Source organism: Quercus robur, chromosome 10 (genome assembly GCF_932294415.1).
Source record: "Quercus robur chromosome 10, dhQueRobu3.1, whole genome shotgun sequence".
NCBI classification, from domain to species: Eukaryota; Viridiplantae; Streptophyta; class Magnoliopsida; order Fagales; family Fagaceae; genus Quercus; species Quercus robur.
This window is the reverse complement of record NC_065543.1, coordinates 4634026-4657451: the sequence shown is the minus strand read 5'-3', so window position 1 is coordinate 4657451 and position 23426 is coordinate 4634026. Positions and strand designations below refer to the sequence as shown.

The following is a 23426-nucleotide window of genomic DNA, read 5'->3' as shown; positions in this document are numbered from 1 at the left end:
GTGGAGTCCAGCAATCCAGAATATTCCACTTTAGAACCTCATCAGCCTTTTCATCAGTTTCCTTGAACCCTACCTCTCACGTTCAAGTAGCTGCACTAATGTTGGAGCTAATCTGAATGAAGGTTTTGAAACCTTAATTGACTAAAAAGGTATGCTTGTTTCCCAAATATTGCAACCTTGAATTAGCATAACGAGATTTTTATCAGAAAAACAAACTCAATTTATATTTATACAGCCGTAGCTTCAAAATTTTTGTAGGCTTTTAATGTGGGTGGCTAATAAATGTACCTTGATTTTAACTGAAGGAGATTCAGCTAAGGCTCTTGCAGTAAGTTGTTGTGTCACTGTGCAGAGTTTTTTAGCATTAAAGTTACCTCTATTGGGTTTCACTTTGTATGATTTTCGACTTTATTCATTGTATTACATGAAACTGAGGTCTATATGGACAGGTGCTACGATCTTTTAGAGCTCAAGGGGAAGGAACATTTCTCTGGACCGGGCCAACAAACTGAAGAAGAGCGTTTCCTTATGGGTAATTACCCATTTTCGCCCACCAACCTTGAACCGAAATGCAGGAGCTGGCCATGTTGAACAGCTTGGTGGACTCAGCACCTATGTCTCTGGCTCTCCCAACTCCAAGCTTGCCATCCTTCTCATCTCTGACGTTTATGGTGCCCACACTTTTCTTTGACACTTCAGTTTTTTTTGCTTGCTTTTGTGGTGTGCTCTAAAATAGGTTATGTTAATTCATTACCAGTATCATGTTCCATGATTCCATCTTAACATGTTTGAGTTTTCCTGCAGGATATGAGGCTCCAAACCTGAGGTATGGCTAATTTTCATCTCTCTTTTCTTTGTTTAGTTTATGGGTTTTGCATTGTCTGTCAGATTAGGTTGTTATAACAGTGTTTATGTGTTGGTGAACTCCTTTTACATTATGACTTTTTAGTTTAGGTGACACATATATTTCTTTAAAATTTTGAGCCATCAGTGTGAAACTTAGTTGACTTAATTCAGTCAAATATTAGGCACTTTAAAATACTTTCATTTTTCTCTAATTTGGAAGTGGAGTACATAGATGATTGTAATTCTCTATTTGAAGCTATGCCATGTTATTTTGAATAAGAAGTGCAGCAATAAAGATTTTGCTGTTAAAAGTTGGAGTTGTACTCTACACATTTTAGACACGCAGATCTGTAACATTCTGAAAACTAATTTTTTCTTTTTTTTCTTTTTTTTTTTAATTTTTCTTTTTAAAGGAAGCTTGCAGACAAGGTTGCAGCTGCTGGATTTTTTGTGGTAGTTCCTGACTTCTTTAATGGAGATCCCTATGTGCCGGATGATGCTAATAGGCCTATACAAGTTTGGTTGAAGGATCATGGAACGGTTGGTTCTATCTTTTAATACTTGCATGGAAGTTGTTTATAATTTTGATTTTCTCATGGTGGACCCTTTTGCGAAACTTGAAAATATTGCTGCATTTTTCATTTGAGATTGTGAGTTTGGTATTTCACAACATATTAGGCTGTCTGAATATGTGTGTGGATTTAGCTGCATAACTTCTTTATCATTATTACTGAAAGTAACAGATTGTTCTTACTTCATAAATTATTAAACTACCTAGCTGTGTAAACCTTCTGTGGCCTTGATTGAAATTGATGATCCTGATATTGCAGCTTTCAGCTAATTACTATGTGATTTTTAGCATGCACTAATAGTGTCTGAAGCTCTATAATTCTTTCTAAAGGATAAGGGATTTGAGGAGGCAAAGCCAGTAATTGAAGCTGTAAAAAGTAAAGGTGTTTCTGCAGTTGGGGCTGCTGGCTTTTGCTGGGGTGGTGAGTTTTTATCATTAATTCTTTGTTCCCAAACTAGCACCCTAGTGCAGAAGTTATTTCTTGTTAGGGAAGAATTGGTTTTGTGTATCTTCATAGTTTCACTATAACCCCCTCCCCTGACGAAGTTTCTTTATTTTTCTATTGAAACAAGTTTGATTAAGGATTCTAAATTTCTAACATTTTAAGTCAGATAGCATTTTATTGATTGAAAAAAATGCTGATACTTGAACTTTTGTGTTCTTCTCAGCCAAGGTTGTGGTTGAACTTGCAAAGGCTGAGTTTATCCAAGCTGGTGTGCTATGTCATCCTTCATTTGTCACTGTAGATGATATCAAGGGTATGGATTCTAGTGCTTGAAATTTGCTAAAGCTTGATATTAGTTTTATTATATTATTAGTTTGCAATTTCAGAAATTAAAAATGTCTTTAGCACATTCAGGAAAAAATTTCTAGCTCTCATCAATTCTCTATCAATTTAAATGTTGGCAGTAATTACAACCATCTGACTGTATAAATGGAAACCTTTTTCTCCCTTCCTCTTGGGGTCAATGGATTTCTTTTTCTTTTTTTTTTTTTGCTACTGGCATACTGATTTGCAATGATTTAATCTTATTTAATGCCTTTTCTGTTTAAAAAATACATTCTGGTTGTCAGAAATCATTTCTTTAACAATGGTGTTTTTGAGTTTTTCTACATTAAATTTCTTCTGTTTTGGTACAAGTGCAAGGGAAAAAAAATAATGGATTGTCTCATTGTTGACTGATCAATATTTGGAATTCATTTCAGGGGTTAAGGTTCCTATTGCAGTACTAGGAGCTGAAAATGACCATCTTTCTCCACCCACGCTCTTGAAACAGTTTGAAGAGGCCTTAGCTACTAAACCTGAGGTACGAAAACCAAATCCTTATTTTCTTATGAAATCTTATAATTAATGCCTTTTCCTTTCTAATAATGAAAGCTTCTTTTCTTTATATAAAAAAGAAGGAAATCTAGTACTGATGTTTCATCATTCTTTTAATGACGGCAGATTGGCAGTGAAAGGAAGGAAAGTTGGGGTGCCTAGCACGAACCTTCTTGGAATGAATCTTAAAATTTTGTATGTGATAGTGGTTGCATCAAAGATGGTTGTTGTTGCTGTTCTGAAACTTGCAACCATTGGCAACGACAGATGCAAACTTTGAACTACATTTGTAGATTCTTTACCCAAAAAAAGAAAAAAAGATTTGTAAACAAATAAAATAAATGGAATGTTAAATTACTAACTTGGTTTCAAACTATTTGGGCTAAATTTAATTTAACACTCAACTACTATTTGTATAATTGTATCAATAAATTTTTTTTTAGAAATACTATTTGTATCAATTTAATCACTCAGCCGTGGCAAAATCAAGCCAATGTCATCATTAGGTGTGAATTTTTTTAGTAACTTTAATAAAATGGCCACCCTCCAAAAAAAAAATAATAATAATAAAATGGCCAAATTAATGTCTCATTGGTTTTTATAAATTTGTCACAGTTTTAGTTTTAGTTGGGTCTTGTTAACAGATGCCCTTAGATTATTTGTTACCAAATCATTTTTAAGGACAAAAAGTTAGTTAATTTTTTTTTTATCAAATGCTTTTAAAAGTAGTTCCTAAACCTATACTTTTAGAGCATCGTAAATTGTTCAAGCCATTTAATAGTATCAATTTTGTCCCTCGACTTCCAAATCAATTTCCCCAACTATTAGTTGTATCAAATGTGTTGTTCATACACTTTTAAAACCAATTTCTAAGAATAAAATTAACTTCATTTAAATGTTGAAAGTCGAAATTAGCACATTTATATTAACATTGATGCCAATTTAAAGTTATATATATACACACTATTTGTCAACGTAATGGGGAAGAATAACGTTTTAGTTAAGGTAAGTAATATTCCTATATGAATGCACTCAATTGTAAATTTGCAGCTGTTTTTTAACTATAGACTTGTTTTTGAAAAGTAATGATATTTTAGCAAGGGAATAGACTATTACATGCAGAAGGAGTGCCTTATTGTTAATAAGAGATGGTTTGAAAACAGTTTGAATACATTTTTATCTAATGTTTCATATTGTTTACAATCTTACAATTGAAGAAGTGTAATTAGTGGTTGACATTGATAAAAATATCGATATCACCAAGATAACTCCATCAACAAGAGTTGCTCTCCATAATGACAGTTATGTGCTTCATTTAATCTTGCCAAGCAAAGTTGATGGGTCAACCTCATGAAAGTTGAAAAGGTTCCAGATTCCACATATGACATGATTGGCGGTCTTGACCAGCAAATTAAAGAGATAAAGGAGGTTTGCCTCGTCTACCCTTTTGAATACATGTGCATCTAATGTTTCATATTGTTTACAATCTTAGAATTGAACGGAAATATGTTGTTGACATTGATAAAAATATCGATATCACCAAGATAACTCCATCAACAAGAGTTGCTCTCCATAATGACAGTTATGTGCTTCATTTAATCTTGCCAGGCAAAGTTGATCCATTGGTCAACCTCATGAAAGTTGAAAAGGTTCCAGATTCCACATATGACATGATTGGCGGTCTTGACTAGCAAATTAAAGAGATAAAGGAGGTTTGCCTCGTGTACCCTTTTACTTTCTGCATTTAAACTGGTAGTGGCAATGGTGACAGTGAAGTGCAGCGGACTATGCTGGAGCTTCTCAACCAGCTGGATGGATTTGAAGCATCAAATAAAATAAAGGTATCGTGTGTGTTTTCATTATGCAGATTGGATTGTTTAGTTTTTGGTACTTTTCTTTATTGTGACCTCAACTATTTAAACAGATTCATCTCTTATTGTAAGTATTTGGCAAGCATGTCAAAATAGGCTTCATTCTTGTAAAGATTGCCAGTATTTTATTCAATTTAAACAATCTCAACTCTTTTCGATGGATTTGGACAGAATGATAAGTATTGTCTTGTTAATTCCATAACGACCTATTGCACTGGGCTATTAAACTCTTCAGAAGTGAAAGATTGTGTGTTTTCTCTGTGCATAATCATATTATCCCTTCTTCCTTTTATCGTTTATTTTGTTTGCTGCAGGCTGTGTGCACAGAATCTGGGATGTTTGCTCTGAGGGAGAGGAGGGTTGATGTAACAGAAGAAGATTTTGAGATGGTAGTGGCAAAGGTAATGAAGAAGGAGACCGAGAAAAACATGTCATTGCGGAAGCTATGGAAGTAGTGTGTCTCCATGTTAATGTTTTGTTTCACTCCACCACCCTGAATATAATTGATCCGTGGCTTTGTTCTTCACACACAGCTAACAGCTCTGTTCTTTGTATGGATATAAAAGCCACATGGGGGTGCCCACACTTTGTTGAAGTTTTTTAAATACCACTGGCATCTCATTTTATTTTGTTAAATATTCTTATTGTGATACATTTTTATGTAATATGTGTTTTACTTCAAGTATCTGACAAGAATGTCCGTAGACAATGACTGTCAATCTGTTATCAATCTATTGGTTAGACGACCAGAATGATAATTAAAAATCTGTGCTTAGTGGACAAGCACATGTGGCTTAGTTTTCTGGGCATGTGTAGCTGTAGCATGAGACATAGCACTCAGGGATCAATCCTACCATGTAGTGGTTGTAAATGAGCTAATTAGAGTTAGAACTTCAATTATATTCAAAATAAAATTAAAAGAACAAGTTTGAACTTTTAATAGTCCACTCAATTTTCTTGCTTATAGTTTGTGCATTACAATGTTCATGAAATTATACTGAATGTGTGCTTTTTGTGTATTGTTGGATTGTGAAGACTCATGATGTTGATTTTCTTTTCTTTTTCTTTTTTTTTGGATTTACAGGGTTGGGTTACTTAGATGTTGGCAGTTGAAAACAAATAAACCAGATTGTATAATTTTATTTTGTTCATTTCAGTTATATTTTTGGATTTACAACGTTTACTCTTCGATGTTGGCGGTTTAGTAAAAAATTACCTGAATTTAGTTCTCAAATGGGGTAATAACAAAAAATTGAAAAAAAAAAAATCGCAGTAGAAATGGGGTTACCATAAATGGAAATCGAGTCTAAGACTCGGTTTCTACTTATAGAAATCGAGTATCTTATACTCGATTTCCATAAATAGAAATCGAGTCTCTATGACTCGATTTCCATTTATGGAAACCGAGTATAAGATACTCGAGTTCCACTGGGAATTTTTTTTTTTTTGGTGTGTTTGGCCGCAGGTCACAAAAAAATTGGGGCAAAATTAAAAAGGAAAGAAAATTCCCAGTAGAACTCGAGTATTTTACACTCGGTTTCCATAAATGGAAATCGAGTCTTAGAGACTCGATTTCTATTAATGGAAACCGAGTATAAGATACTCGAGTTCCACTGGGAATTTTTTTTTTTTGGTGTGTTTGGCCGCAGGTCACAAAAAAATTGGGGCAAAATTAAAAAGGAAAAAAAATTCCCAGTAGAACTCGAGTATTTTATACTCGGTTTCCATAAATGGAAATCGAGTCTTAGAGACTCGATTTCTATTAATGGAAATCGAGTATAAGATACTCGAGTTCCACTGGGATATATTTTTTTTTTTTTGTGTTTGGCCGCAGGTCACCAAATTGGGGCAAAATTAAAAAGGAGGCAAAATTCCCAGTAGAACTCGAGTATCTTATACTCGGTTTCCATAAATGGAAATCGAGTCTTAGAGACTCGATTTTTATTTATGGAAATCAAGTATAAGATACTCGAGTTCCACTGGGATATTTTTTTTTTTTTTTTACCGCAGGTGCATGGACCAGAATTAATTTTCTCTCCTGCAGCAAATTTTCCAGGGTCCAGAACACATCAAACAACTACATACGCTGTGATACGCGAACGGAGCATACATTAAAGTTCTACAACCAGATTAAAACAGTAACTATTCAATAAAATTATTGTTGGATAAAAAGTCTTAGCACACAATGGCAGTTCAATACTAGAAGGGCAACTTGCCAAAGTAATATCATTGTTCGTATTATAGGAAAAAGCTGCATCACGCAACTAATGTAACGAGTAAAATGGATAGCAAATAGTTCAATTATCCATAATTTACAACAATAAACAAAATAACAACTAAGTTAATACAACATAGTCTACATATTCGCCTAGCGGAAGCTCCATACTGATATAACATATTATACATATTCACCTCACAGTTGTCCATACTGATACAACATACTCTACATAATCACCTAGCTTGTCCATACAGAAGATCACGACAAGTCCCACGTACAATGTCACTTACGAAAATCAAGTCTCCGCTTGCCTGACAAACATTAAATACGGTTATTAGTTTCCAAATGCAAAGAACAAAAACCAAATGACATTCTGAGTATATTATATAAAAACAGTGACGGCACTTGCCTAGTTCATAGCACTACCACTTGTCGAAGCCCCATGGGAATTGGGACAGCATCTACGGTTATGCCCCTCTTGATGACACACTCTACATCGTTGCCTCGGTTGAATCTCCCTCAACTCCGGATCTTCCCTCTGGCTTCCCCGTTCTCGCCGTACCCCATCCATTTCATTCCTTATTCTTGACATCGTAGGACGACCTTTGGCCCGCAACAATTGTGGGTCAGGCACCCACCGTGGTCCGCGAACGTCTGTCCATAATGACTCTGACTTTGGCACCACAAAATTATGTGAATATGTGAGAATGGCGTTGTTCAGACTGTAACATGGGTCAATATAGCTAGGCGCATCGAGATGCAGACCTTTAAGAACTTTAATTGCATGTGAACAAGGGATCTTCAAGTTTTGCCACTTTCCACAACCACATGTTCTATCAAATATGCGCACATCATGACTGTGATTTCCCCCTCCAGCTCTATGGTCGTTATACGGGGTAACCACTTGATATATACCCTCTGCATGATTATAATTCCTCAGAGTGTGTCCTGCAATTTTCTGCTCATTTTTGTTATAGATCTCCATTGCATAATCACTCCACACCTTACCTCGAGAGAGATCAGAAGTAATTTGTTTATGTCGATCGTGGAAATATGCAACAAGTTTAAAAAAAGTGAACTCAACCATTGCAGCAATGGGCAAACCGCGGGCACCTTTAAGAACCCCATTAAAGCACTCAGAGATATTGGTTGTCATTGCCCCGTAACGTCTTCCACCATCATGTGACTGGGTCCATTTGTCTACATCCTCACTCATTAGATATGTGTATGGCATATAACGTATAATCCGGCGATCAGTAGGGTCTACACCCCTCAGTAAATTAATCTCGGCCTCTTTAATGGTTTGCATTATGGACACAAATTTAGCATCATGAGTCGCATATCCAGCTTTCAAGGCCAATGCCTTTAGAGTCGGGTTATCAAAGTGTGTGTTGAAGTTGCTAGCAACATGTCGAAGGCAATATCGATGATATACATGTTCTCTTCCGTCTTGCCCTCTAGGCCACTCTCGAATGGCGCATTTGATACCTTTATGTCGGTCAGAAATAATGCAAATGTCCTTGTTTTCAATAACACGCTCTATCGAAGTCCTGAGACACTCTAAAAACCACCCCCAACTAGCCCCTGACTCCTTATCCACAACAGCAAAGGCGATAGGCAAAACCTTTTGATTAGCATTCGTTGCCATTGCAATCATCAATACCCCTTTGTATTTACCATATAAATGAGTTCCATCAATACTGATCACTGGCCTGCAATACTGGAATGCAGCAATGCATGGAGCGAATGCCCAATATACATAGCGCAGTAACGTAGTACCTTCTAATGGCTTAGGTATGGTGTGATAGCTATACTGGGTACCCGAATCCTGATCCAAGTATGCCAACAACAACTTTCGCAACCTTTGGTAAGACTCCTCCCAATCCCCAAAAATCTTAGCAATTGCCTTCTGTTTTGCGTCCCATACTTTATAGTAAGAAAGCTCATGATCATACTTAGTACGTATGATCTCCCAAAGCTCATCAATAGTAGCAGTGTGCTTTTTTCACAATCTTCCCACAATTTCTGATGCAACAAAATTAGAATCCATCATTCTACCGTCTCTTCGCAGCCCAAAGGGTATACAACTGTGTGGACCCACATAAGACGTGACCATCCACAGACCATTCAATTTAGACTTCATGTATGCCCCAACGTACCACTTGCAGTTGTCGTCAACGCATGCGGCGCACAATTGAGTTGTGCTCGACCTTTGGATGGAGAAATTTCTATTATCCTTTGCTGCGTATATTATCAATGCACGCTTCACCGCAGCTTTATTTGCAAAAGTCAACCCTTTACAAAAATGCATCCCATCTTGCCAAGTACAAAGAAATGGTATCTGAAGAAGTGAAGGATCAACCATATCTTCCCAAGTATTTGCGTAGAATGAGTCCGCAGGAGCTCTGTAGCCAACGGTCGTATCTGTATCATGCTGGACACCAATATCATCATCATCTGCATCACCTTCATCATGGTACTCCATATTTTCCTCTTCAAAATTAGGAACGACTTCATGCTCATCCACATCGTTCTCAAAGTCACCTTGCTCAATCCTCTCTTCGTACTGATCCATATCATCATTATTTATGTTATCATTCGCAGCATGATCTTCGTCTTCGTCTTCGTCTTCGTCTTCCTCCTCTAAATGTGTCTCTTGAGAGTAGAGGGTTTCACCAGTATTTGCAACATAATCTTGAGATGGGAGCGTATAATCTCCCATTGCATACCCTCCCATTGTAGTGCATCCATTATCTAGGGTTGTAAATTGTAAAGCCGTAGATGTTTCTTGCACCACCTCAGTACTGTTGTCTACACTCGCCTCCAAACTTACATACAACTCAGCAGCATTTACTTGGGACATTTTCTGGATCCTATTAAACATCATCTTTACATGTTTATCTTCTTTAATCGCCATATACCCGTAATTTATCCGTTCATGAAGAACTTCTTGTGGGTAACGATAAATAATCTTGATGTCATACCAAGCAGGGTTCAATTTCAATTCGTCCATTATTTTCCTCTTCAAATCAGTCAACGTCTTCAACTTACGACGTAACATCATGTAGTAGCATTCAATACCCTCCCCTCTAAATGGAAATCCGTCAATCCCTTTAGGATTGTAAAGGGGTCCACCGAAGTATACATTTATGTCAATATTCTTCAAAGATTGTGAACCTATTAGAGAGCCAAGTAAATTTATGTTAGTGACATATTTGATCTCTTTGATTTAACATCAATTACAAAACCTTTTCTATCTACTCAAAGTACAACAATCGCAACTTCTAAAAGTGTAACAATTGCATATACTCACCCCACATCACATACAAACACACTCAATCATTATAATTTCATACTCAAACAAATAAAAAAACTGAAGACAAAACTCACCCTCTTTACAAAATTGAAACTCAGCTCTAACAAAAATATAAATAAAAATATCAAACCAAACAACAAAAGTCATGAGGATGTGCAAATGAATGAGTGCAATTATGTAACAACATCATTCAAGTAATTTTAAATTAATGCCATACCCTATTACACTACTATTGATGAAATAACATAGAGCAGGGTTCATCAGACAAAAAAAGAAATAAAAAACACTAATGTGAATATAATCATGATCAATCAAATTAGACATATCATCTAATTTAATATATAAATATAAATATATTTGTATATTTAGCCTATTTATACAACTATATAATTAAATATTTATATAAATATATTTATATTTAGCCTATTTATACAACTATATAATTAAATATTTATATAAATACATTTATATAAATATATTTATATTTAGCCTATTTATACAACTATATAATTAAATATTTATATATTTATATAAATATATTTATATAAGTATTTATATATATAGTTGTATAAATATAAATATATTTATATAAATATTTAATTATTTAATTATATAGTTTTATAAATATATAAATAAAAATATGTATATATAAATATTTAATTATATAGTTGTATAAATATACATATAAATATAAATATAAATATAAATATAAATATAAATATATATACTTATTTTTTTTTTTAAGCCAAACGTATGCAGCCACAAATACATAAACACCTTTATACCTATGCCCAAATAACAAAAAGCAAATACCATGTACTATCCAACTAAGAGAGCCTCAAAAAGCTTATTAATCTCAAAGAACTAGAACCTTAAACCACAAAACATTCCCAGCTAAACAAAAGCTACAACTATATAATTAAATATTTATATAAATACATTTATATAAATATATTTATATTTAGCCTATTTATAAAACTATATAATTAAATATTTATATATTTATATAAATATATTTATATAAGTATTTATATATATAGTTGTATAAATATAAATATAAATATAAATATATATACGTATTTTTTATAAGGAAACAAATATACATATTTTAATACAAACAAATATCTTATTAGGAAACAAATATATTTGCCTAATACAAACAAATATTTTATTACGAAATGGCATATACACTAAAACAATGCAAGCAATAATGGTTAAAGCAGCTATATACACTAAACAACTAATTAGAGAGTGAGGAGACCCTTACTTGACATAATGATGTGCAAATGTACTGCTGAGATTGTATGAGAGTGAGAGGAGCAATGTTTTGCTGCTAAATATGTATGAGAGTTTCAGTCTCTGTGACAGTTCTTAAGAGAGGTTCTGTGATTGAAGTTGCTGAAGGTGTGAGAGTTGTTGAGGCTTTGTGATTCAAGTTGTTGAAGGTGTGAGAGTTGTGTTTAGTCTGAGAGTTGTGGTTCAACATAGTCTGAGAGAAGTTGTGGTTTAACATATTTTTTGAATATGGCTCAAAACAGACAAATTATATTCACGTGTACCTGCAACAAAGATTGTTGTTGTTGTTGACTAGCACAAGCACCAAAATAGACTAATAGGCTAACAAGCAACGGACAAATAATTGAAGTTGTTGTTGACTAGCACAGAGCACAATGTAATAGACTAGCATAGAGCACACAGCTAATAGACTAGCAGAGCACAGCAAAGACAGCTTGATATGACCAGATAGGCAGAGATGAGAGTCCTTTAAAACTCGAGTCTCTAAGACTCGAGTTTAGTTTGCCTTAAAACTCGAGTCTCAGAGACTCGGTTTCAAAGTTAAAATGGGCGCTTTTTTAATTGAAACTCGAGTCTCTGAGACTCGGTTTACTTAAAGTGAAACCGAGTCTCAGAGACTCGAGTTTCACGTGGCATCTACGTGGAACTTGAGTTTCTGAGACTCGAGTTTCATGTAAACGCCACGTGGATTTTTTGCCACATCAAACAACGTAAACCGAGCCTCAGAGGCTCGATTTTGGGCCCTAAATCGAGCCTCTGAGGCTCGAGTTGCTAGTTTGCCAAATTCTTTCAACACCGGGCCAACTAACTGAATAGTTTCATCCTTATGGGTAATTACCCATTTTCGCCCTCCCTCACTTCTTTCAAATTTCAAACTGTGCTTTGGGGAATTTTTTTTCTAAATAACAATAAATATTAAAAAATTTAGTTAATTGTTAAGTTTCAAAACAATATTGAAAAATAGCATCTTGAGTGTCTAAAACCCGAGTTCCAAGATAAAAATCGAGTTTTTAAGTCTCGATTTGTATGTGGATTACGGTAAAGCTGAAAATCGAGTTACAAAGACTCGAGTTCCACAAATTGAATAAAAACGCCGCTATAGGTCTATAAAACGTTACTATAGGGCTTAAAAACGCCACTATAGGACTCCCTAACCTTACAAAAATTTTTTGCAGAAAAACGCCGCTATAGGGATTTAAAACGTCACTGTAAGACTTAAAAACGCCACTATAGATGAAATTTTTTTTGCATGAAACTCGAGTTTTAAAGACTCGAGATCTACGTGGTATTTTCCCTAGTCTCTTGGACTCAAGTTCTAATAGGATCTCGAGTTTCTAAAACTCGAGATGCTATTTTCCTTTATTGTTTCAAACGTTGTCTAATTAACTATATACAATCCTTTTGCACTACTATTTTGCACATTAGCTCGTGCTTTGGGCGTCTATGAGTTTCTCTCAAGTTGAAAATGAAACGCACCGTTTAGACCCACCCAAACTTTTTTTTTTTTTTTTTTTATAAGAAACATACTAACTGCTAAACTCATTTATACTCCAATTACCTAAACTTGATTAAACCAAAAACACTATTCCTAAGTCTCTTCACTCTTTTTATATGGTTAACTAGGCAGCACGTGCCTACCTCTTGAGTGAGATAATTAAGACAGAATTTTTATTTAAAGAAGCATGAAACTATTTACATAAAGAAATGTTTGTTTCTTATTCATATAAGAATTTTGATTGTTGTTTAATATATGAATATCTATTTTACTATAATAGTTTCTTAATATTTATTTGCTAAATGTAATTTCCACTTGCTACAACTTCTAAGAATAATAACGAACGTCGTCATCTTCCAACAATAAGTAACTGAATTTTACTAAAATATTGTCATAATATTTAACTTTTCACAATGAATAATGGCATATGTTACAATTGAATCTCTTCATCAAATACCTTCAACCATATATAATGAAAATTTTGTCATTTATACTTTCTTCTTTTTCATTTTACATGAGTTTAGGTACAATATTTAGCTTACTTAGTTTTTAATGAACACCCATTTTAGATAAGAAAAAAAAAGATAACAGAATGTATGTATCTTAAATTCTATGTGACAAATAAAACACCTTATATCATCATTCTAAAGTATTATTACACCTAAAACTCAAAATACATGAATAAATTTTTTTGGATATTAAAATTTAGTAAGGGTATTTTAGACATTATACAATAGAATAGTTTAAGAATCATAATCTTTCATTAGGGTTTAACTGAGAGAATAACAGTATGACATACTTACTCTTTTCCAAAATATCAAGGGTCTGTTTGGATACCGCTTATTACTAAAAATTAAAAACTTATTGTTAAAAACACTGTAACAAAATAATTTTTAAATACATGAATAGTATTGTGGAACCTAGTTTTAACTTAACATTTGTTGAAATCCATACTTATGGGTCCCATGAACAGTGCAAAGGACCCACAGAAAAAATGCCAAACGCAGACTCTTTCATTTTTTAGTGCAATCCAAACTCAACCTAACGGGGAAAGTGCTTGATTTTAAAGTTTAAGGGGAATTGTGAACTACCCCAAACATAAACAATAAAAAGTGTTTTTACCCTATATTTTGGTTTTTTTGTCTGTGTAAAGCTATGTGTTTTTTTTTTTTTTTTTTTGATATACTTAAAATGGTGCATAAAGAAAAAATAATACAAAAAGTCAACCTAAGAAAATGATACATGAAACCATGAATTTTGACTCAACAAAATTGACTAAAAAAAAATATTCTAGAAACACAATAGAATGCCATGTCAATTTCATAATACCTCTATTATTTTATTTTATTTTATTTTGACTTGTAAAGAATTGACACCTTAACAATTATGAAAATATTATGACAACAACTGGATGTCATAACATTTTCACAAGGAAATATCCATAACATTTTTACAACACTTTTATAACAAAATCATAAGGTGTAGGTTGTTATTAGTGGACAAAAAAGTAATTTCAGTTATAGGTTTAAATTAAGACTAATAACAACTAACCATTTATGATTTGTTGTGAAAGTATTGGGAAAAATGTTGTGAAATGTTGTGAATGAGCACTTTTCTTTTCACAATACCTTTATTTTTAATTGTGATTAATTCTATTGTGATATTTTATTATTTTATTTTGATTTATAAGGAATTAACACCTCAAAAATTGTGAAAATATTGTGGCAATTTGTTGTGTCAATATTATTATTATTATAATATATACACACACAAACATGATAACAGCTCGTATGTATATAAAAATAAATTAAAAAATAAAAAGCAAGTTCAAGTGTTCAACTTAGCTCATATGTATATAAAAATAAATTGAAAAATAAAAAGCGAGTTCAACTAGCGATATTAGATATTACCCCCTAAAAAAAAAAAAAAAAAAAATTAGGCTTGCTCGTGAAATGGTGGGAATTGAACAAACCAAAAAAATCCTGTAACTTTTACTCACCATCATTTTATATATAGAAAATAGATAAGTTCACATGAATTAAAAGTGGTATTACTATTTAGGACAAAATTGTATTTTTTTGGAAATGTTATGAGATTTTGGTCCCTTAAATAAAACATTTAAAGTTTTAAACCCAAATAACAACAATCAAATTTAGAAAAATCAGCCCGAAATAACAACAAAAGTTGAGTAACGCCCATTTTGCAGCCCTTAAAAAATGCTTTTAAAAGAAAAAATCCCTAAACTCATTTAGATACCAATCAAATAGAGTCATAAGAGAGTATTGCATCCTTCTTTCCCTATCGACTATTGAGAATAATTTGGAAATTGACCAAAGAGAAGTTCCCAAGGAGAATGAAAATTTAAAGACATAGTAGGTAGTCTGTTTATGAGGAACTTATAAGTTGCAAAAGCATAAGGCCAGAGATTTAGAGGAACTTTGGATTCAGACAAAAGAGTTAAAGTTGTTTTCATAATATGTCTATGCTTTCTCTCAGCCACCCCATTTTGTTGAGCAATGCATAACAATGTCACACACTCTTTTCCTATTAATATGGGATTTGTACTCTAATTAAGAATTATTGCACTTTTTTATTGACTTGTCTAGATAGAGGTATTAAAATGAGAAGGATTTTGGATTTCAGTTTTTTGTTTAAATAACTTAAAATAGAGTATGAAATGACAAAAAAAAAATTAATATTGACACCATTTATAAATGGATTATAGTTTTAGTAATATCTATATTCCAAGTTAATTTACATTTCAGTACACCCAAACAAATCACAATTTTTCAATTGTATGAAAAGTTATCATATTAGGTTCAGTTAACTCAATTGGTAAAATCTTTTGTAAAATAGACTTCATTCTTTCATATCTAAAAAAAGAATTAAAAAAAAAATTAACGCAAGTTCAAGTTAACCTATGGGCCAACTCTGTCTCTCTTTCTTCACCTAAATATTAAAAATAATTATTTCTTGGGGAAAATATTACTAATAATTTAATCAATTAATTAGTAACTAGAAAATTGATTAATGCTTGCATCATTTCCCTCATGGCAGCTCAAGTTGTGTTTATCCCTGCTATGTTTGCCTTAGAATGTTGTCTGTTATTAAAGCACTGGCATCAAGTGTGCCTTTCGGCATTTGGCACACCAAACATTAAAAACCATGCCTCATGAGGTGTGTCAAATGCCAATTTTATTTTGCATTTGTGTTTATAATTCTTTGAAGTTTTACTATTAAATTAAGCGAAGTTTCTCTTATACAAAGACTTCTTGTATGACAGTGACATAGACAGGTAAGTGAATTATGTGCTTGCAGCAATTTTTGGCCACCTTGATGAGCATCTACATTTGACTTCTTTGAATTATGCCTTTATCAATTCTGTATGAAAAGGCCTAGGTTATATATAATGAGCATTGTCATTATTCTGGAAAAAAGTAAAAGCACCACAATATCTAGGGACTAGGAAACCAAGTAAGAACCAGTATCTGAGACTCAAGTAACTACAACAATAGAGATGCATTTTTTTTTGCAAAATTGTAGCCTGGCATTCATAAGTACTCTTTAGTCTTTAAGATACCTAATGTTTTTGAAAGAAAAGTACCAAGAGGGAAAGATACAGCATCATTTTAGTATACATATAGAAGTTCATCGCAGCAATTGCAAATATTCCAGGACTAACATATTCATGAACTGTACAGAATAATCTATACAAATATTTGATTTCTTCAAAATGTGTTGGACGAATCATGGATTGCAGCTCATCAAGAACTTCTGCTTTCGCAGCAATTGTAAAAGAAATTGGATTAAGTGTACTCAAGAGTCAGATTGACCGAGTTTGGTCCAACTTGATGCCCATTTCCACTAAAAATCTAGCTTTGCTAAAACACCCTCCAAGTTCTGGAACAGTAAGAGTGGACAAGATTGCTTCAGATGAGGGACTCCCTTAGTAATTAGGTCCAGCCAGAATGGTCCCATCTGATTGTATTGACATACGAATCACCATTTGAACCTCCAGAAATACATTCTGTTGACAGCAGATAGTCTTCCTTTTCTGCAGAATTGGTTCGTAGATAGAGCAAAACAGCCACCTTCTTGGGCAACGTGGATCATTGTAGCTTGCCATATCTCCCTTGATTTGGCTGTAGGTTGAAAATAAATTTAAATGCCAACATATGGCAGCATAAGAATTAAACAAAAGACTGAAGAACAATGGTTTGTAAGGAAACTACTGGATATAAAGGGAATGCTGAACAATAACCCACTTTAGACCTTACAAAAACACCTAATTGTGAAAATGGTCATGAATCATGATAAATTATTCTATAGATATAGCAAATTATTTTACAGATAACAGCACAAAAACACACAAGATTTCTTTGTAATCTACAATGACAATGGTTAAATTGAATGACAAAAGAAAAGACATTAAAATAACACTCACTAGGAGTTCTTTTATTAGTAACTATGACGAGACTATAAGTAAAAATGACAAAAGGTATACCTTCAGCATATAACATCAGTCCTTAGAGAAGACATTCTATTGTCACAGCAGATGAGGTCACCTATTATCAAACATTGGAGTCTTATATACAGGCAGCAATGATTTCTCTACTGACCACCACACTACACATTCTGATGCAATTGGCATTAGCTTTTGATGTTTTCCTTGATACCAGCACACAGAATCGAAAATTAGAATGGCACTAAAGAGAGAGTATGCAACTCTTTCAACTACTCCCATCTGGAAGTGGACTTCGAATTTACCCATTTAAGTAAAAATCTGTCAACTTTTCAAACCTGCATAAACAAACATTCAACATGAATTTAGTTACAACAAGAATAGAATTACATTTTCCAGTGGGTTATATGCGTCACAAGTTGAAGCACTATAGTGAGTGATAGTAAAGCTTAAAGCTGGACAGTATTGACTAGGCACAAATTTGTTCAACCTTGATTAGCAATTAGCTAATATCCCTGATTCTTTTCTGGGTAGACTGCAAAATTAATTTATGTAAGCATTTTAGATTTAACATTCATGCCTGTATGGTATAACTTTTTCCCTAAATTTGTGATGCCTCCCTCAATTTTTTCAAATCAGTTAGCAAATTCTCACAAAATAATCATTATCCTATGGCAAGAAAACTGCGTATCTTATTTCAACTTATCACTGACAATGAGGCTTTAAGTGTAGGAAATACAATTCAAATTGGATAAAAGCCCAGTTATGATAATTTAGATTTTTAGTGATAGACAATTTCATTGATAGAAGTTTCAGAAATATTTCTAAGTAATACACATACTGTATTCATTGAATAATTACAAACAAAATTTGGCTTACAGAGACTTATGTCCATTGCCTTATCTGCAATTTGTAGGTTATTACCCTCCATATGGTGGTATGAAGTGGTGCACTCAAACAGGTTGGCCTCTTAGTTAAGACAACAAGACTGACAATAAGAGAAGACTGTCAGAGAAATTTGAAAATCCATTAATTGAAGCTTACTATTATATGCTCTTTGCGGAGATTTGTAGCCGTGATTATCTGTGAAATGATTTTAACAATCAATCAAGTGTGCAATATGGAAAGTCACCAAATGTAATCCTTAGAGCATAACTTGATCACGGAGAAAAAACATGCATCAAATTTGAGTTTCAAGTTGCTCTTCTTAATTGGGCTCTTCAATTTCTTGCAAACGTCTGAAGACCGAATATCATAGTTTATGCCATTGATTAGTACTAAAGTTTGAACATTCAAAACAAGATATATATGATGATAATCAGTATGTAAGGCTAATCCTAGATGTGTACCTCATAATCTAGAATATCTAAAGTCACTGCTACAAAGACTTTAAGTTAGGAAACCATAACAAGTTATGGTTCCATCTGACCTACAACCAGAAGTCTTTTAGGAAAAAATATAAAGAAAGAAAACTAAAGACAGTAAAATTAGCTTAGCTTGAGAATAAATGTAACTGCAATTATGAAGTAATCCAATGATGAGTAATACAGCTTACCCAACATTACAATTTGATCTCAAAAGAAAAAAGTTTTTAACCTTCTCATTTAATTTGATTTGAATCTCAAGTTATACTTCCTTCTAGTGCACACTGTACAGCAAACCGGACTTTAAGGTCATCTACAAATCTGTTTAAAATAGAATAAATAATTTGCCACTGAGTATTTCTCATGTTTAAAACTAATTTCAGATGAATTCATAACATTAATAAACTTTGGAGAAGCCTAAATATGACTAATGAAAGAGCCCTAATTAATCCAAAATTGGTTAGTGAAAACTTAACAGTGAGGACAATGTAGTAGTAACTAAAGAGCCCTAATCAATGCATTGTTGGTAGACCAAAATAGACAAATCTCAAGAAGTTTAGAATTGATTTTTCAAACAAAAGTACTTGATTTTTGTTGTTGGATGGAAAATTCAAAGATCTAAGTATGCTATGCAGAAAAATATGCTACAGTATATGAGCACACAATTTTGAACAAGAATTATGGAGATTAAAAATTAAGTGCATAAGCTAGTCCATTCAAAGTGATATTTAAACATAAGGACATTTGAGCAAAAATACCAATTTTAGATTCTCTGAGCTTAGCATAGGAATCAAAAGTTTATCTATATACTTGGAACATGGGCAATCTTGACCTATCGATGCTGAAGTACATAACCTCTAGTTGGGAAATGAAGGATTACCAGCATGGCAGCATCTGTTGGGGCACCACACCCTTGCTGGTAGATATCTCAGCTTCTTGGAACTGTTTATAGATATTTCATCAAATAAATAAAGGTTCTGCAACTGTAGTGGAAAGTCATCCACTCTTGTTTACTCTTTTTGATTTGAAAATATCTTACTGGGGATTGTTGAAGTAGATGAGGCAACATCAACTAAGAATACAACAACTATTTTTTTCTTTCTTATATGGATCCAAATTATAATAGAAAATTCAGATAACACCACAATGCAGGGTTTGTAACTGAAAATCAAAAACTAATAATGAGTACGCAATTCAGTATTAAGTGCATTTACTTATGAAACCCTGAAAAGAATCTGACAAGGATATGGGAAGGTTTTGTTTTCCATTGACTGGTTATGACAATCTTTAGTAATAGAGAAAACTTAGATTTCACAATCTGCAATCCAGGAATAAATCCATGTATGTCATAGGGAACCATTCCTATGATTGTTGCATTGATTAGTTCTTGCTGGAAGTATCTTATATTTTGGTAACCATTTTAATACTATTAATTCTTGAATTTCTATTATTTACTCCCTAGCATGATCATCCATCTTCTGAAAATTTTGTGAATTATACTATGGAAATGGATATATACTGGGAAAGAAATAGCAGACCCTTTGGAATATGGGTTTCAAAAAATAGAGAAAAAGAGTAATCTATAAGAGAAGAGGAAGAGTAGGAGATAAACTTACCACTTTGTTTCTGTATTATCGGAAAATGGGCAATCTTTTCTTGGGCCATTTTTTATTGACAGGAAAGGAGATACCAAGAAAGCTGCAGTTCCTCTAATTTGGTGAGTCTTGAATATCGATCATTTGCAATGCTTGCAGAGAACTTTCTAAATTCTTCTCCCCTTTTGTAACAGAACGAGGAGCAAATGAAAATTAGGGGAAATTGAGAATAAAAATCTGCGCTGACGAATTCTAATATCAAAAAGTCATGGGCAAAATTGATACATAGCAAAAAAAATTAGGGGTCAAATATATAATTTACCATTGTATTTATCAAGCCATTAAAAATTCTTCTATTTTTTTAATGGTAATTTGTTGATTTTTTTTTTTTGTTTTTTTTTTTTTTTTTTTATAAAAAAACACACACAAGGGAGAGAGAAAGTTGTTTTAACATAAAGACACACCATAATTCCACTAGAAAAACTATGGTTGTAATTTGTTGAAATTAATTCATCCAAATCGTTTTATGCCGAATTATCTTGTTATATCATTTATTAATTGACTTTTGTGCATGTTTGTTCGTTTTGTATTGACGTTCCATACTTGTGTGTATATTATAGGAGTTGTATTGAATTACTATATTTTGTGCATGTTTGTTAGCTTTGTATTGGCATTCCATACTTATGTGTATATTGTAAGAGTCGTATTGAATTACTATGTTTTGTGCATGTTTGTTAGTTTTGTATTGGCGTTCCATACTTGTGTTTATATTGTAGGAGTCCTAATGAATTACTATATTGATATGTATTGTTTTTCTTAGAGAGTTGTAACCTATGGTTTATTTTTTATGATAACTCTTTATCATCAGACCAAGACATCAATCAATTTTTTGTGTTTTGATATGAATTTTCAATGTCTAATATGTCATGTTTTTATCAATTCTCAATTATTACAAATTTTGACCACTTTTATCTCAATCAATGCGTTGACCTAGTTGAGAAGTGTAGATTAATGTTTAAAATCAGGAAGTGGACTAGCATTGACTAGCATGGTACCTTCACTGATCACTGATTACTTCTTCAATATTGACTAACATGGTCAATTCATATTTAAAATCAGGAAGTGGAAATTTTTTGTTTATAGGCTACTATGCCATCAATAAAAACAATTAATTTTCAAAAAACAAACCAAAAGAAGTCTTTCATTACCCCCAATAAAAAAATAAAAAAAATCCTTTTTTTATTTGGAAAGTCACTTTCTGTTAAACAAACATAACACAAGTTTATTTAAGGAAAAAAATCCTAATTTTCAAAGAATATTCTATTATGATACCGTATTGATAATTGATAATTTTAAGTTGATAGAGATCATACAATTTATTTATTTAGGTTTTTTTTTTTAGAGAAATTTATTTGGTTGAATAATCATTGTTCATATCAAATAATAAAACTTTTTCTAAAGACTCTTTTAATAGTCATCAATTTTGAATTTTTTAATGAAGATGAAGAATTCTTTCCAATAATATGGCTATTCTACTTTCTGAGCATTAGTATTGGTGGTGCTAAAAAGTTGTATTGCTATTGTGGGGGCAGAGAATTCGCGGGCCAGGCCCATTCTGCATTAGGGCCCAGGGCCCAAGCCAAGGAGAGCCATTGCCGAGGACGACCTCATGCTCGGCATCTCACTAAATGCCTGAAGAAAGGGACAAACTGAGTGTAGGGGCGGGGCAAGGGAAAAAGCTGCCAACATCATAATACAAAACCCTGTATCTGACAAGTCCATACTCTAAATCATACCCTTTAACTTTCCCAACGACCCCAAACCACTCTAGGTATGGGTTGACAGGACAGGTCTGCACCCCAGAAAAGTGAAACTTACATGTGGACTCTAAAGGGGGAAACAAACACTAGTATAAAAGGAAAAACCCCCCAGAAGAAAAAAAAAAAAAAGGACTCCCTCCCCCGGTAAAAGGGAGAAAGGGAAGGATATAAGGCTCCTTGGACAGCGTCCAAGGACTGAAGTCCTACAACCCGTACCAATGGAGGGCTTAGCTAGTCAAGCCAGGCCCGCCCATATAAGAACTTCCATAGACGCCACGATTAAACCGTCCACCTGTGCCCAAGGTCATGCCTTTCAAGCCCACTTTCTACAAATCATATTGTTGGGGCCCTTTGCATACGAGCCCAACGTCATTCATGGTTCATTAAATAAATTGTGTCCTTACAGCTATTTTTAGCACCTTTTTAGCACCACCAAATCAAATTTATGGCTACATTGATGGAGCCAAAACCAAATAATTTGGCTCCACTGCTGTAGTGCACAGCCAAAAGCAGTTGTGCACTGTAGCTCATAGGTTAAAAAAAAAAGTATTATTAATTGTGTGTTCACACTACTTTATATTAAATATTGTTGAGGGCCATTTATGAGAATCCAAGTGCAAAGAAGGAAAGCCCAATAACAAGGGCAGCAAAGAATTGGCAAAGCAGACAGCAAAACCATCAGGCTCAAGCGGCAAGAATAATGGATCACAGGCCTAAGAAATAAACAAATGGGCCTTGAAGAGGTAAGTGGGCTTAGAGAAACCTGGAAAGAGAGAAATAGCATCCCATGGGCAGTGTATGATGTAGAAAAGTGAGAAAGGGCCGCCGCAAGCCCAAAGTAATGCAAACTAAGAAAGTAGGGGGTTTATGGCAGGCCCATGAGCCCCAAGGATGAGAATAAGGTTATTGGGCCAGGGAAGCCCAATGAAGTTAGTAAAAACCCATGGGAATGCAGAATTAGCAAAAGGGCCAAGGAAGCTCAAAGAAAGCAAATGGGCCAAGGAAGCCCAAGAGAAAAATAAAAGGGATATAGGAACCCATAAGTAAGAAAAGAAACCAGTGGCCATACCAAGCCACTGGGAGAAAGAATAAACGGCTGGCCTAAAGAGGCCCAGCAGGATTAAATCATTACAGCAGGAATAATAGAACAAATATGGCAGGAAATGAGGTGGGCCAAAAAAATATAAGGCCCATCATCAAATAAAACCCAGCCTTTGTAAGGAGTGGGAAATCAAGAAGCAACCATATAAA

General features: G+C 33.5%; 3 protein-coding genes and 1 long non-coding RNA gene across 4 annotated transcripts; 1 reads left to right on the top strand and 3 right to left on the bottom strand.

The window, feature by feature from the left end:
* Positions 1-265: 265 nt before the first annotated feature.
* LOC126703750 (endo-1,3;1,4-beta-D-glucanase-like) lies at positions 266-5064 on the top strand. Its single transcript, XM_050402829.1, has 8 exons — positions 266-328; positions 467-671; positions 805-826; positions 1260-1386; positions 1748-1838; positions 2086-2175; positions 2624-2724; positions 4924-5064. The coding sequence occupies exons 1-8, from the start codon at positions 266-268 to the stop codon at positions 5062-5064; spliced, it is 840 nt and encodes a 279-aa protein (XP_050258786.1).
* A 1971-nt stretch (positions 5065-7035) lies between these two features.
* On the bottom strand, positions 7036-8828 carry LOC126701435 (uncharacterized). Its single transcript, XM_050399524.1, has 2 exons — positions 7237-8828; positions 7036-7138 (listed from the first exon to the last, which is right to left on the bottom strand). Exon 1 carries the CDS (start codon positions 8482-8484, stop codon positions 7237-7239), a length of 1248 nt encoding a protein of 415 aa, XP_050255481.1. The 5' UTR covers positions 8485-8828; the 3' UTR covers positions 7036-7138.
* Positions 8829-8832: 4 nt separating this feature from the next.
* Positions 8833-11649, bottom strand: LOC126701436 (uncharacterized). Its single transcript, XM_050399526.1, has 2 exons — positions 11411-11649; positions 8833-10004 (listed from the first exon to the last, which is right to left on the bottom strand). Exons 1-2 carry the CDS (start codon positions 11415-11417, stop codon positions 8833-8835), a joined length of 1179 nt encoding a protein of 392 aa, XP_050255483.1. The 5' UTR covers positions 11418-11649.
* Positions 11650-18640: 6991 nt separating this feature from the next.
* LOC126701440 (uncharacterized) lies at positions 18641-20571 on the bottom strand. Its single transcript, XR_007647352.1, has 3 exons — positions 20377-20571; positions 19641-19702; positions 18641-19081 (listed from the first exon to the last, which is right to left on the bottom strand). It is a non-coding gene; the product is annotated as an uncharacterized LOC126701440 (long non-coding RNA).
* Between the last annotated feature and the right edge of the window lie 2855 nt (positions 20572-23426).

Bases quoted from the DNA above. Each gene is read 5' to 3' on its own strand.
- LOC126703750 (XM_050402829.1), top strand. From the start codon at position 266: ATGTGGGTGGCTAATAAATGTACCTTGATTTTAACTGAAGGAGATTCA. The intron at 329-466 runs GTAAGTTGTTGT...ACGATCTTTTAG, and splicing joins ATTCAGCTAAGGCTCTTGCA to AGCTCAAGGGGAAGGAACAT. The intron at 1,387-1,747 runs GTTGGTTCTATC...TTCTTTCTAAAG, and splicing joins GGTTGAAGGATCATGGAACG to GATAAGGGATTTGAGGAGGC.
- LOC126701435 (XM_050399524.1), bottom strand. From the start codon at position 8,484: ATGATTGCAATGGCAACGAATGCTAATCAAAAGGTTTTGCCTATCGCC.